Source organism: Hemiscyllium ocellatum, chromosome 21 (genome assembly GCF_020745735.1).
Source record: "Hemiscyllium ocellatum isolate sHemOce1 chromosome 21, sHemOce1.pat.X.cur, whole genome shotgun sequence".
Classification (NCBI taxonomy): domain Eukaryota; kingdom Metazoa; phylum Chordata; class Chondrichthyes; order Orectolobiformes; family Hemiscylliidae; genus Hemiscyllium; species Hemiscyllium ocellatum.
Window position 1 is genome coordinate 54,747,176 of NC_083421.1, and position 15,804 is coordinate 54,762,979.

The 15,804-nt window shown below is 37.5% G+C and overlaps 1 protein-coding gene across 2 annotated transcripts in view; it reads left to right on the plus strand.

Moving 5' to 3' along the window:
* gpr107 (G protein-coupled receptor 107) overlaps window positions 1-9,530 on the plus strand; it is a 103,915-nt gene extending 94,385 nt beyond the window's left edge. For both annotated transcript variants that reach the window (XM_060841500.1, XM_060841501.1), the window contains exon 18: window positions 2,485-9,530. In XM_060841500.1, coding sequence (XP_060697483.1) covers window positions 2,485-2,581 — 97 coding nt within the window. In that variant the 3' untranslated portion in view covers window positions 2,582-9,530. The remainder of the gene's footprint in view (window positions 1-2,484) is intronic.
* Window positions 9,531-15,804: the final 6,274 nt, after the last annotated feature.

The window sequence follows — 15,804 nt, forward strand, 5'->3', positions numbered from 1 at the left end:
AAGTCATGTTAGTGTCATTCATGGTCTAGTGAATAGCACTTTCACCTCTGAATCAGAAGGCTTTCAGTCCAAGCTACACATCAAAAAGACTAGAACACAAAATCTAAGCTGACGTTCCAATATAGGACTGAAGCAATACTGCAATGTCAGAGATATCATCTAGTTGCTCAGTTGGATGTAAAAATATCCCACAGCACTATTTCAAAGAAGAGTACAGAAATTAACCCCAGTTCTGGGCCACTATTTATCCCTCAACCTACATCACAGAAAAGCTGATTATCTAGTTACTAGCACATTACTGGTATGAGATTTCGCTGTGTACAAATTGGACTGTCTTTCTTCAACTGCAACAGTGACTAAACTTCAGAAGTACTTCATTGGCTGTAAAGCACTTGGGTTGTTAAAGGCACTGTAAAAATTAAAGTCCTTTTTTCTTGAAACTTAGTAGGTGGATTTTGAAATGGCAACTGTCACGCGCAAGGTTTTTGTTTTTAATAAAACTTGTTAATGGTATAACCCTTTATCCACATACAGACAAGTCATTGATTAGCCAGTTATGATGGACTATTTTTGATCTCTCCCTGCTCTGTGCGATGGGAGGAGTATTAAGCAAAGTCAGAGAGGAAAACTTATAGTTTGTGAAAATGGCTGGCAAATAATGGATCAAGAAGCAGAGACTTCAGTCATCCATATATTTTTAAAAATTCTCTGAAATGCAGCTCTGTTTAATCATTTTCGTTTCCACTATGCTGTTGTTTGCAAAGATGCAGCAGCATCTGTGTTATGAAGGACAACTGGGGCATGTTTTTGGCAGGTCAGCTTTTATCTGCAGTCTTTATCTGTACACTGCCAGCTTGCTATCTCTTTGCAGTACTGCAGTTCCGCATGAGCTTAAACATTTTTGTTTCCTGGCAGGCCTGAAACAAAACTACAGTAGGCCACTTAAAGCTACCCTTTTGATCCCAATTGCCTGAGCTTCACAAAAATGTTTTCATGTAAAGACTTACAGCAATATTGTCTACCCCATGATTAGACTACCAGCATGAACATTAAAATGTATTGGTGTGTAATGGTTAAGTCCTGTTGATCTATTTGAGCAATATATATTAAATATTCATCCTGTGAACTAGAATCTGTCTGTTGTTAGCCTAAAATAAAGTATAATCATAACCTAGTAGAAAGTGAGGACTGTTAATGCTGGAGATCAGGGTCGAGAGTATGGTGCTGGAAAGGGCTGATGAAGGGCTTATGCCCAAAACGTTGATTCACCTGCTCCTTGGATGTTGCCTGACCTGTGCTCTTCCAGCACCACACTCTTGATTATAGCACAGAAGGAAAAGCAGCATTTGAGCAGCAGGAGAATTGACGTTTTGGTCATAAGCCCTTCATCAGTCCTTTCCAGCACCACACACTCGACTATAATCATGAACTAACCAACATTTTGTTGAGTGCTACATTGAGTTCAGGTAACCATTTATTTTGTCTAGCCTGAGTAGCTCATACATATCTGTACATTTTCCATGTATTTTGTAGCTTTTGGGATTTATTTTCCTTAACTAGGAGTAGTTCTTAAATAATATTATTTCACGATCATAAGACTGCCTTATTTCACCTCTAAAGTAGACATTCTAAAAGATGCTCAAAGTTGAGGGTACAACCTGTACTGGTTCGTAGTACCTATAACTTCAGCACATACTTACAATGGCTGCATTCAAAGTGTGCCATGGTGTAAAATTAAAGAGAGACCTCTTTTGGGGAGGTAATGATGTCCTGAAAACCTCCCACTGGTTCCTGCTCACTCATTGAAAAGAGAACTTGCAGTTTGTGAGCACACTAGTCTGCTTGAATTGGGCATCAAAAGCTGGACAGAGAGATTCAATACTCAACAGGTTCTATTTTCAGACTGAAGTAAGGGATGGGAATTTAGTGATACAAACAATTGTGAAGAGACCTGAACAGAAAAACAGAACATTTTTCTTCAAAGCAAGGAATGTGGGATCTCCTTCTCAAGGTGCTCATTGACATTTTGGTGTTGTCCTGTATCACAAGACTGCAGTCACTAGTTGATATAATGGTAAGTGCTGAATTCACTTTGTTCTTGGCATATTTTCCATGCAAAGTGTCAACAGTGTTCTGCAAGAGTGCCATATCATTTTTAGCTTATTGAATTGGAAGTATCAGCAAGATCAACTGAACTGCTGTTTAGACTCAGTCACACATCCAAGGGTCACGCTCATCAATTCTTTTTTCATGAACCCAAATGGAAAGTACACACATGTGTGTGTCAGATAAGGACTGGATTTAGCTTGGTTCTATTACCCTTCTGGTCATGTACTTTTCAGGTACTCTTCACCGGAGCTCTCAAATGCGACATGACCATTTGGGTGAGATATCCACAAACTTACTGCTAACCTAGTTGATAATACCCACTTGATGGTTTGTTTTAATCTCCAATAATGCAGCAATTGTTCTTTTCACTTGCAGGGTGACTGCAACTGGAATGATGGAAGGAGTGAAAAAAGTTAACCAAACATCGAATTGCCCTACAGAGCAGAGAGGAGAACTGGACAGAGTGGCATGACAAGCTGTCAACAGAGACACAAAGAGTAATTTGAATGCCCTGCCCTCTTCAATCTGTAATGGATATGCACAGAAACCACTTAATTCAGGGCTCAAAGAAGTGCGTCTGCACCAAATGAAGTTCAGTATTTTGTTAAGAAAGACCAGATTTTCCTGTGAAATATTTGCAATTTTTCAATTTTCTGGTATACAGGACTCTGGTGCCAGCACTGCCCCATCCTTTAAACCAGTTTAGCTTAAACAAGTCTAAAGCTTGTGAGGCTTTATCTTTGTTCACTTAATTTAAATCACGAGTGTTCTCTGATTCACTAAGAGCTAGTTCTTTTTCTGTCATTATGTTGATACAAGTTTCCTCCATTTCTTTGCACATAATTTAAGGGTCGAAGTAAATCTATGTTGTAACTCCACAGTCATAAATGCAAACTCTAAGCTGCAGCAGTCCGTCCATTGAGGTTGTGATGAATTTAGTTTTTCTGAGTCAGACTTCTGACCTAAGATACTGAATGGATTACAGTGACAAACTCAGTTGTCACCAGCAGGAGAGTGGATGAGTCATGTGACTCAGATCAAATGTGAAAGCTGAAATCAAATTTGAGGGGCAAGAATCCAACTTGAGTTTGTTAGTCCTCTTAGACAAAAGTGTACCGTGAAAAACTATTGAGTGGAACCTATATATTTTTAGTTTAATTTCGTATTCCACCAAGTAATATAATTTTAAAATTAAAATAGTTGACTGAAAATGAAAAATATAACTTGTTGCTTTCACAGCAATTCCTGGATTCAGGGTGTAACTGATCAGTAGTGTAGTGTCTGTTTGCTCTGTCTGGTGTGTGTTTTGAGCCAGGCACATGGAGAATATCCAAGGTTTGATCCTTGGTCTGAACTTAGCTGATTTCAGCAGCTAGAAGTTGTCAATCTGGCCTCAGCTGCCTTGGTCTTTGAAATAAGGGGGAAAATCGTCTCCATTTTCCACTTTTAATTGCTGTCTAATGACTTCTAATGTAATGTATGTATGGGGATGTGGATCTCAGATGAAGAATGGCCACTTGTGTAAATTATTAGCGGCAAGCAGTACAAATAGGGGCACCTTCAATAGAAGAGAAAATTTATGAGAAAAACCAGTATAATAATTTCAGCTAATATCTCCCGCAGTGCAGAGTAATCATCCAGCAGTTAAACAAGTGAGTTTCTCTCTGGAATAGCATGTAAAAGTAGGTGGTCTAATTTGGTCATATTTTAAATTTTAAATTTTCTTCTGAAATTGTATTTAAAATCAGGTGGCATTTACTGCACTTTGTGACTCAGCTCCTTCACTCCTTCAGCTTCTGGTACTTGGCTGCTATGTTGGTGTATCTGTGCAGCTCTTGGATTGCTAAGTAGTGTGTAGGAGTAACATCGTGAGGCTGAGCTGTCAGAAATATGCTGCAGAGAGAAGTGCGGACTCATTACATTACATTAGAAGGGCTAATGTACGAGCTGCAATGCCTTTGAAAGCTTTATCACACAAGCAGCGAAATCCTTATGTGTTATAATCTACAAACTAAGAAGATGGAAATGAAATGTTACTTTATAAACCAATGAGTCTTTTTGTCCTTTTCTTGTTTTATTTTTGAATTTTTTTTTGAAAAATGTATGGTTTTTGCTTTTTCTTTTCTGAAGATTTTAACATTGGTCTGACCACTTGCTGGCACCCTTCTTGAAGGTGCATAACAGTGGCAGATTTTCCATGATTCAGTCCATCGCCCTCTTGATCTCTTTTTTTTTGCACCAATTGGTTCTTCGTGTAACGCATATCCTTGAATGATGCAGCTGCTTTCAGAAATGTGATTTCACTGGCAGGGGGAGCCAGGCACAGCATTAATTGCCACTGTTTGTTGCAGCGCAGTGGTGTAAGTGAATATTGAGCTTATAAATGTCTCTTTCTCTGAAGATTTTAGGTTTAGAATTCATATAGCAGCCAGGTTACTAGTTGTTTAAGTACACTACTCCTGCCCCAAAAAAACGTAAAATCTCTTCTTTCATCACACTGCACAAAGCACCCACAAACGAACTGGCAGTCATTTTGCAAAACTTTTTTAGTTGTCTGTGATGTTTTAAAATGAGAAAGTAGAATTTGTTCTGCTATTGTATGGTCTTTGATCACAGAAAAGCATTGCTAGAAAAATGGACTTTTGTTTCTGTTACAGAAACGAAGTAACATTCCTGTATTTTATTTTGATCTCCCTTTTATGTATCTCATTTTTGAACCCTATCTGTGAATGTTTTTTATTATTATGAGTTTCAAGTACATAATGCATTAATGTAAGACATTAGTGAGTCATTGTAATTCAGTGTGCACAGAGGAGGTTTAGAGCTTTTCTCTATATGAGCTGGATTTAGTGAGAATGCAACTAAACTGAACCAGGCCAGTATAAACCTTGATGATGGATATTCCACAAAGCAACCTACACCTTATTATTCTTTGACTGAATTATTTCAATAATGTAAATTGATAATTTTTAAGAAACATTAAGGAATGATGCATACCGGAAGAAAATGGTTTCTAAATCAAAAGATTAAATCTCTGTGGTACAGTCAGTATTCGCTTGGTATGGAACTGAGCCAGATAGGGGCAATTTTCACATGAGAGGAGATGCTAAGTGCTTTTCCGTGACCAAGACAGTCTGAACTTTAGTACTAATTTACTGAATTAGTTGCTCTCAAATGGTGTATTCTGAATGCTGCAAGTAACATTTCAGATGCCTTAAATGAGAAAAGACAGTTGGACCTTCTGAAGGAGTGTATATCTTTAGACTAAATTGCCATCAGGGATACTGGATATGTTGACCTCATTGCTAATTAATAGTTAAAATGTCCACGTGAAGGTAGACCACCTGGACAGGTTACTGGAGAGTAACAGGTACCTATTGGACTGGATCATAGCTAGAGTCTGTACCTTCAGAGAGATAGGAAGCAAATGGAATAATAATTGCTGCTGGAATAATAATTGCTGCTAGCACAGATTGAATTGTCTGCTATTTGAATTAAGTGTATTATCACATGTACTCACAGTTTTAAATGGTTATCATTTTTGCAATTAATATTTAATTCCAAATTGTTCTGATCATCCTTTGTTGATTTTTAGATGTTCCCCCATACATGTGCACCATCTTTGAAGTTTTTCTAATTTGTCATCTTAATTTCTTCTGCATGCTCACCTACTTCATTTGTTGAAGTCAGTGTGAATGATAAACTTTGAAATGCTTCACAAAGACGTGATAAACCAGTGTGCTAATTATAAGTTGGTTTACAGAATATTCTGTAAAGATTAATAGAACATTTGACGTCTTGAACATAATCCATACCCACAAGTTTTCTGAAAAAATGGCAAATGAAAGCATCTCCCAACATTGCACTATATCGCACATTCAACACCCCAGTCAGTGCTATATTTGCTGATCTAATTCAAGAGCTGTATAGTTGGCCCTGGCATTCCTATGCACCTCTCCAAAGTGAAAAAGTACCCAATGTTCCTCCTTTCGAGAAACGTTCATTTTGTATCAATACTCTGTAAAGCTAAGTTCATTATTGGCTGTAATATATGTAATTGTCAAAATCAGCATACATATGCATAGTATCCGGTCACTCAAATAGGGCAGTTGATCTGTGAGAGCCGGAGCTTTCAGAAAGGTAGACAAGCAGGAGACTGGAAGAACACAGCAAGCCAGGCAGCATCAGGAGGTGGAGAAGTTATTATTGTCAATTTTAAGTATATATTGCATTAATGTAAGAGAAGTTATAACCGAAATGTTTACTTCTCCTCCTCCTGATGTTGCCTGACATTCTGTGTTTTCCAACCTCTTGCTTGTCTACCTTGTAATCTCGCATCTTCCGTTTTGTTGTCTCTAAAGAACTTTCAGAAAAGCAGGCAAGAAAATTGAAAAACAAAACATCTCTAGGTACTGCATGTTGAAAGCCCTTATTTGTCACGTATGAAAAAAGTAATTTGTTAAATAAAATTGCCAGGGTTGCCTAGGTTGTTTCAGTCAGTCATAGTATCTATCGAGGGGAAAATCACATCTCCCTGGATAACTTAGATTCTTTTTAAAAGAATTTTTTTCTATTTTTATTAAGGAACTGTCTTTGATCAGATACTAATAAGAGTTGAAGAAATTTGACAAACTTCATAAATCATTTGCTTCATACTTGCAGTTTGTTTTTTTGGAGTCAGTTCAGAATAAACAATCAAATACCACTCCCATGACAAGACGGTGATGAATTAATTGCTTGAACCAATGTCACAAATTGCAATGGCAGTCTGAACTCCATTATGATGATGATGTTGCTATTGTATTGTCTTGTTAATATTTTCCACTTCGTAGAATTTGGAGAGAAGAACTATTAACTATCAAGTCTAGAAAAAGACATATTTTAAATGGGCTTTTACAGTTGTTGTGGCAGTCAGGAACTTGAACCTTACCAACCAAAGCAAAGTGATCACCATGTACCAAATTGTTTCCTCTCCATTTTAGTGCTTTGGATTGTTTTATACTAAGGTAGAGATGATTAATGAAATTTGTGGACTTTATGGCAAAGTGTTATTTTATGACTACAGTATACAAAAAACAATTTGGAACACAAACTGGCACTACTGTTTCTAAAGGACTCACTTTTTGATACTTTTCCCTGACAATTCATTCAGCATCACCTTTAGCAGCCTTAATATTCAAGCTAAATCTCCGCTTAAATCTAATAGAATCGTGCAATTCTAGTGGTACAGAATTTTCAGCACTTTATTAGGTGTTCAGAACTGATACAGCAGGTAACATGTCTTTTATTCTATCATTCTGTTGAAGGGCCACTGGAGTTGAAGCATTAACTGTGTCTGTCTCTACATTTGCTACCCGACCTGCTGGGTTTTCCCTGCATTTTTTATTTTAGATTTCCATTATCTGTTTTTTTTTGTTTTTATTTATATTACTCTCCTTTTTTTATGTTGCAAATTTGTTTTGTTCCAAACTGCTAAATCAGCATTATTGTATATTGCAAATAACAAACAAAGTAAGCTGCATTATGGACAGTGTCCTGAATGACAATTAATGCTGACAATTTGTAGCAAGGGTTCTACTTGTAGGTGCTACCAGGTGGTGTTGAATAATTGTTTTCTACAATTGATCTTGGTCTGGAAATTGATTTAGTGGTGTATCGCATCAGAAACCCTGTCAGGATTAGAAGCTTGAATGAGTATTGATCAATATTGATATTCTGATATGAGATATCCCTCAATGGAAATAATAAAATATAATAAAAACATGATTGCATCTTGCTGTGGTATCTCATGTTATCAACCAGTAAGATCTGGCCGAGATGTCTGAGACCAAATGAAACTATAGATTCACACACTAGAGAAGAGATACTTTGGCTAACCAAGTTTGTACTGCCAAAAAAATATACTACCTACCTACACTCGTCCAACTTTACCACACTAGGTCCCTGAAATTAAAATATGACATTTTAAGTACTCATTCAAGTACTTTTTAAGATTGAGATTTCCATTTCATCCACCCTCCCAGGTAGTGGTTTCCAGACCCCCACCACTCTCTAGGGGAGAAGATTCTTTCCTCATATTCCCTCTAAACCTTCTGCCTTTCCCTTCAAAAGTTATACCCTCTTTTTATTGGCCCTTCAGTGATGGTTATATGTTAACTGAGGGATAATTGGATGAGCACTTAAGTGAGTTATAAAAGCAGAATATGGGAAGACTGAAATCAGTGGTGGAATTTTTGGAATAACAGTAGAAATAAAACAGATTTGAAAAGTACAAAGTTGGACTCTGTCTAACCGTCATTTAATGTCTGATGGCTAACATTTCAATGGTTAAGGTAAGATCAATTATTTTGAAATATATATGAAGTATGGCCACCCAGACCACCTCCCACAGAACTATCTGAATCATTTACTGATCGTGCTCATTGTTGTGAAGCAAAGCAGAGAGAAAAATTAAAGACAATTATATATAGAGAATCAGTGTTTTATCAAGTGTCTTTTTTTATACATCAGTGGTTAGCACTGCTGCCTCACAGCGCCAGAGACCTGGGTTCAATTCCCACCTCAGGCAACTGACTGACTCTGTGGAGTTTGTACATTCTCCCCGTGTCTGCGTGGGTTTCCTCCGGGTGCTCCCGATTTCCTCCCACAGTCCAAAGATGTGCAGGTTAGGTGAATTGGCCAAGCTAAATTGCCCGTAGTGTTAGGTGCAGGGGTAAATATAGGGGTATGGGTGGGTGTGCTTCGGCAGGTTGGTGTGGACTTGTTGGGCCGAAGGGCCTGTTTCCACACAGTAACTAATCTATTCTAATCTAATCAAGTCCATGATTCCAATATCGAATCCCAGAAAATATTGTTACAGAAACCTGGGTAGATTCTTAGATTGAAATTCCTGAATTAAAGATGATTTGTAGTGCCCTTTACTTTGAGCAAGGAAAATAAGTGTGTTAGAGTTTGGTGAGACACAATTATGTTGACTGAACTGAAAGAATTACAGATGGTGGAAATCAGAAATGAAAACAGAAATAGCTGGAAAAGCTCAGCAGTCTGGCAGCATCTGTGGAGAGAAAGCAGTGTTAACATTTTGGATCCAGTAATCCTTCCTCAGGACTGTTCTGGTTTTATTACATTATATTGATAGTGCAAGATAGTAATAAAGACAAAGTTGGTGTAGAAAAGTGAATATTACAGTATTAATTAATGCCAGAGCTGTAGGTGGTCAGCGACGTTGCAAGAGAAGTTGGGTTTCTTCATTGAAAGTGGTAATGATTTGAAGAGATTATGATCAGCTTAATGCAATATATTGCTTGTTTTATCTTTGCCAAATAAATCGATTTTTTGACTTAAACATTTCTTAAGAAACCTATTTAAAAGGAATGTAGCACTCAGCTACATTCCTTTTGGAAGGATTATTTACTGTAGAATCTAGGAGACTGTTCTGGAATTTGAGTAGATACCGATAGGTTTGATTATAATTAATTATTGTTAGTTGTACCAGTTGAAATCTCTGGTGTTAGAATGCTGCGGCATTATTCAGCTTCATTCTGTGTATTCTTTTGGGAACCTTGTGAAGTTTGTGTTAGACACAGATACCCAGTAACCTATCACACAAAGACTTTGTCCCTAGCAGTCACTGAATTGCAACTGCAGCAATATAGCACATTTGAATGGTTTGTAATCAAGGTCCAGAGAAATTATGTTGCTGATCGCCTAAGGTGCACGGATGAGAGAAAGTTAGCTGTCAGTGATCTTTCATTATTGCAGATATCATGTGATTTAAGAGAAACATGATGCTTTTCAACAGGAAAATGCTGTTCATAGGATGGGTTTAGCACATTGTGAATTGTACTTTAGCATAAGTGTCAAAAATACACAATTATCTGTATACCTTTAATTTCTTCCCAACTGAGTCCACATGGTGCCACATAAGGCAAATCAAAAGCAAGGGTTTCCATTGAATTTATGAAGCTGCATAAATTGTTTTATTCACGTGTCCAATTTACATTTCCTTTTTGAAACAGCTAGAGTGAAATAACCATTAAATTGCTTTAAATTCACTATGCAATCCATCACCTTGCTGCTCCAACTGATCTCCTGTTGCTTTCTCATTAAGAGTTTGTCATTTAGCATGAAGACACCTTTTTCCTACATGTATAAAGGTAAGAGAAGCGAAATGAAGCACAAATGTCATTCCCGCTTAAACAAGATGAGTGTGTCTCTGGACTCAGCAGACATTTTCTCAGTATCAACACCTTGCCCACTGCACACAGCCATCTCCTCCTACCTTTGTTTGAAAAGATTAAACAGAATTTTGTTTAATTTTTTGGTTTCCTGTTTGTATGTAGTCTCATTGTTCGTTTCTACCTCAGCTACTAGATGATGTTTTGTTATGAATTTTATTCAAAAGTCAGATTTACTTAGAAAAAGAGTACTTCCATACTTGATAATCTAAGATGGTATAATCCTGTCAATAATAGTGTTAACAGTGTTTCACCTCCAGGATAGATATTGGAAAATGAGTAAAGGCTGCCTTTGCTGTAAATGTAATATTTGATTGGAAAATAAAGTTTCAAATGAGGCAAAAGATTAAACAAGTTTTGTAAAGTTGGCACCTAGTCCTTTTGAATACACTCCATAAGAAGATAAGTGGTAAAATATTCCATGCATTCTTATTAAAAGTTTCCCCTCCTACCATGAAACTAAAATAAAAGCAACGTTTGGATTCAAGAAAATAAATCAATTCTGTTCCCATCTCAACTTCAGAAGAGCTAATCTTTATTGACATCATAAGATCTCTCCCTCATTTGGTGCTGTGCCACTATCCAGAACAATCTCTGTCTTCAGAAAATATGCAGCAAATTTGTATCGGCTCCAAATAAGAGTTATGATTCTCCACTGACTGGTTTTCCTACTTGCTGAGCTCCTAGTTTTATCCTGCTGCCCAAGAGCAGCAATTAGAAATGGTTTTCAAGCAGAATAGTAGCGAAACTAACTGAGATTTTGAAACACGAGGGGTCACTTGAAGGGGAACATTATGATGTAGATTTGACCTGAAAGTTCAGATTAAGTTAATGTTAAATACTGGGAGAGGGGCATTAGAAAAAAAGGGGGAGTATTACTGCTTCATTTTTCAGATTTAACTGAAGCATTTCTCACACCTGGAAATCTAATCGGTCAATAAGTTTCCTGTTAATGAGGTAAATGTGTACAATTATCAATAACATGATTTTTCCTGTAAATATCTGTTAATGTGAATGAAACAATGTTAGGATATGTCTGTCCTGAAGAACCAGCTTTTTAAAACTGAGGGTAACCTATGAAAATGCTAATTAATTTAAAGGCAATGAGAACTGTAACCAACAGAATGTTGGCATTTTTACGTTTTTTTTCCCCCCTCCTCCTTCAATCCTGCCTCTGAAAAAGATTGTCGGGTACAGAGCAGATTGATAACCCATGAATTTCTCTTTCTACTGGTGCTACACATTTTACATGTATGGTTCCGTGTATGAGTAAATAACTGTTCCTGCAAATCACTCTTCTTTTAATGTTTCCTACTTTGGGAACTATGGAAACGACTGATCCTACATCCCTCGCTCACTGCTTGAGGAATCCTTGAATTCAGACTTAACAAAAATGAGGATACAGTAAATGGATATTAATGAAAATTTGAAACCATTGGGGTAAAGTGATTCAGACCCTTGGTGCACCAGCAGAATTTGAACTTGTATTTTGAGTTAATGCTTGCCCACATCCTTGCTAATTTCAGAGAGAAGCACAGTTTTCCTTTTGGAATAGCAACACAGGAAATGACAGTTATTTTATTGTAATAAATCTTTAGATGAGCAAAAGTAACTAATTTGCTGCAATGTCCTCATGTCTGATCACAACATGGATCATGTTGAAACTATGGCTTGTTTTGGTTTTGATTTTGATAATTTTGGCTTCCAGCTGTTTTGTAGAATTAACTTTCCTAATGTTAATTTTTCAAATATACTGTTAAAGGTTTTGGTCATATCGGTGTCAAAGGGGAAAATTGATTGATCAATAACTGCAAGGCCAAAACAGCCATGGATTCCCAAGTCAGTATCTCATGATGTCAGCTTGGATCACTTGGGATAAATGATAACTAAGTGATCCCTTACTGGAAAACATCTGATGTATTGAGAGACATTACCCACTTGTGTAGGCTACACAATCTAATTGTTCATGAAAGAATAATTTAATCAAAAATTCTGGGACAGATAATTTGCTGACCTCTTCACAGCAAAACGGTGTGGGAACTGGGCTATGCAATGCTTTTTCTTTAAAAACAAATACTTTGCACCTTTTTTTAATATTCTGAACATGTTGCTGACTCAGGATTAATGTGGCCTGATGGTGAAATTTCACGTATGGGATATTGCTTTTTTGTTCTTTTGAGCATGTTGAAAAAGTAGCAGCTTTGCTTGTCTCAGTTCTAAGCCATCCGTACGGTCAGATTGAAAAACAAGGCAATAAGAATGCCTGAACCAGTGTACAGTTTGAGAGTATGTGTATAATACTTGTTCTTTTCTATGCGGATAATCAATCAATTGGTGTTTCAAGATCAACTGGCTTGACCTATTGAGTTGGTGTTTGTAAAGATTCCACTAATCATGAGTATTTTTAACTAATAAATCTGAGTTGCCAGAAAATTTTAAAAATTTCAATGAAGTGTACTTGAAGTGATCTGTATTTCTAGGTTGTACTAATAAATGTGCATAATTTGACAACTTTCAGAAATTATTGTTTCATTTTTTGTAAGTAGTCTTCATTAAAAAATCTTAATTCCTGAACATTAAAGGTAATAATGAAGAGCCCTTCGGGTAACTCAACCAGTAAATGCGATGCCATCTAGAATTGTACACCAGTTTTTGCTGAATTTGCAGATCTGAAACAAACAGATTATCTTCTCCTAATTCCCATTTCTATTGCTTCTACAAATGGGTGAATATTAGCCAAAAGCAAGTCTTAAGATCAATTATCAATCATAGTGTAAAAACACACCAATGGTGTTCAGTTGGGTATGTCTTGAGCTGCTGATACTCCTGAAATGTACTCTTTTACAAATATCTTACTTTGGATTTGGCTTGAGCAGGAAAAAGGAGAATTAAGAGATGTAAGTGAAGGAAAATATGGAGGAGTAGGTTCTAAGGAAGCTGCTGGAGATGTTGAAGACAGAGACATGATGGCAGTATGCTGTAAGTGAGTGGAAGAAGGCAGAAGTCTCTGACAATGACAGTTAGGAAGAGAAGAGAATAGACCAGAATTGAAAGAGGTAAATGTCAAAGCAGAGACATATGGCTGGAGAAAATAGCAAGAAGCAAGGACGTAGAGGGATTTTCCACAGATCACAGATTTGAGATGTGACAAACATGACTAAATGTTGAAGTGGCAGTGGGGATGAGCTTGGAAAAGAGACTGGCAATATATTTTAGGCAGGTGTTTGGTGGTCTTCTGTTGGGTTTGTAATTGAGCTCAGTTTACCAGGGCATTATTGTTCATTTCAACTTTAGTGAGGATCCAGGAAGATGAACCTACAGAATCTCTGGCAGGGTTTAATTGTCTAGCTTTGCATTCCTAATATTGGAGAGCAAAAAGAAAAGCTTCTTTAACTTATTGAATAAGTAATCAATAATGAGAGTGCACTGTGACAGTTTTGCAGGTCAAGGATGGTGTTGACAAGGCAAATCGAAGTATCAGAGCTTTTTAAAATTCATTTAGGGACTGTGGGCATCTCTGGTTGGCCAGCATTTATTGCTCACCCCCCTAAGAAGCTGGTGCTGAGCTGTCTCTTGAAATGCTGTAGTCCATATTGAAGAGGGAGACCCACAGTTTCAATGGAGAGTTCTAAGATTATGACGCAGTGACACTGAATGTATTGTCAAGTCAGGATGAAGAATGGCTTGGAGAGGGAATTGCAGATGGTGTTCTCATGTATCTGCTGCCCTTGTCCCTCGAGATGGTAATGGTCATGGGTTTGAAGTGTTGGTGAATTTCCATAGTGCATGTTGTTGATGGTACACATTATTTCTACTGAGCATCGGTGATTGAAGAAGGAATGTTTCTGGATGTGGTGGCCATTCAGCAGACTGCTTTGTCCTGGTGTCACGCTTCTTGCATGTGGAACTGCATTCATCCAGACAAATGGGAAGTATTCCATCACACACTTAATTTCTGCCTGGAAGATGTTAAACAGGCTTTGCAAAATCAGGAAGTGAGTTACTCAGTATAGCATTTCTCCCTTCTGACTTGAACTTGTAGCCAGAGTATTTCTGTTGGTAGTCTAGTTCACTTTCTGGTCAATATTAACCCCCATGATATTGATAATAGGAGATTCAATGTTAGTAATGTTATTGAATGATAAGGGACAATGGTTTGATTCTCTCTTGTTGGATACGGTCAGTGCCTGGCACTTGTGTGGCATGCATGTTACTTGTCAACCCAAACCTGGATTTAGTCCAGGTCTTTCTGTATGTGGATGTGGATTGCTTTTTGTATTTGAGGAGTCATGAATGATTATGAACAATATGCAATCATCAGTGAATCTCTGGCAGGGTTTAATTGGCTAGCTTTGCATTCCTAATATTGGAGAGCAAAAAGAAAAGCTTCTTTAACTTCTTATTGAGTAAATAATCAATAATGAGAGTGCACTGTGACAGTTTTGCAGGTCAAGGATGGTGTTGACAAGGCAAATCGAAGTATCAGAGCTTTTTAAAATTCATTTAGGGACTGTGGGCATCTCTGGTTGGCCAGCATTTATTGCTCACCCCCCTAAGAAGCTGGTGCTGAGCTGTCTCTTGAAATGCTTTAGTCCAACATTCCCACATCTGATCTTCATAATATGGAAGATTATTGATGAAGCAGCTGAAGATTATTGGACCTAGCACAGTACACTGAAGAACTCAATGTCCTGGATCTGAGATAATTGACCTCCAACAACCATAATCATTATCCTTTGTCCAAGATACAACTCCAATCCAGTGGAGATGTTTTCCCTCAATTCTCATTGACTCAAATTTTGATAGGGCCTCTTAAATTTGGAAGTCTGGAATTCAGCTCTTTTATTCATGTTTGAGCTAAGGCTGTAATGAGGTCATAATCTTAGTATTCCTGGCGAATTTCAAACCAAGTGCCCATGGGCAGGTTATTGCAGAAGAAGTGATGCTTGATAGGACAGTTGATGGCGCTTTCTATCAATGTTGATGATCAAGAGTAGACTGACAGTAGTAATTGATTGGGTTGGATTTGTCTTGTGTTTTGTTCACAGGACATACCTGGGTAATTTTCCACTATTGTCAGATGGATGGCAGTGTTGTAAGTGGATGGTAGTGTTGTAACTGTACTGGAACGGCTTGGCTTAGGCCACAAGAAGTTCTGGAGGCCAAATCTTTAGCATTACTGCCAGATTGTTGTCAGGACCTCTAGCCTTTGCAGTATCCACTTGCTCCAACTATTACTTTCTGTGAAGTGGAGTAAATAAAATTGAAACTTGGCATCTGTGCTGCTGTGGTCATCTGAAGGAGGCTGAGGTAGATCATCCACTTTTCACATCTGGCTGAAGGTTGTTGGAAGTACTTCAGTCTTTTGCACTGATATGCTGAGATTCCCCCATTATTGAGAGTGGGATATTTGCAGAACCTCAGACTTCAATGGGTTAATTGTCTAACACCATTCACG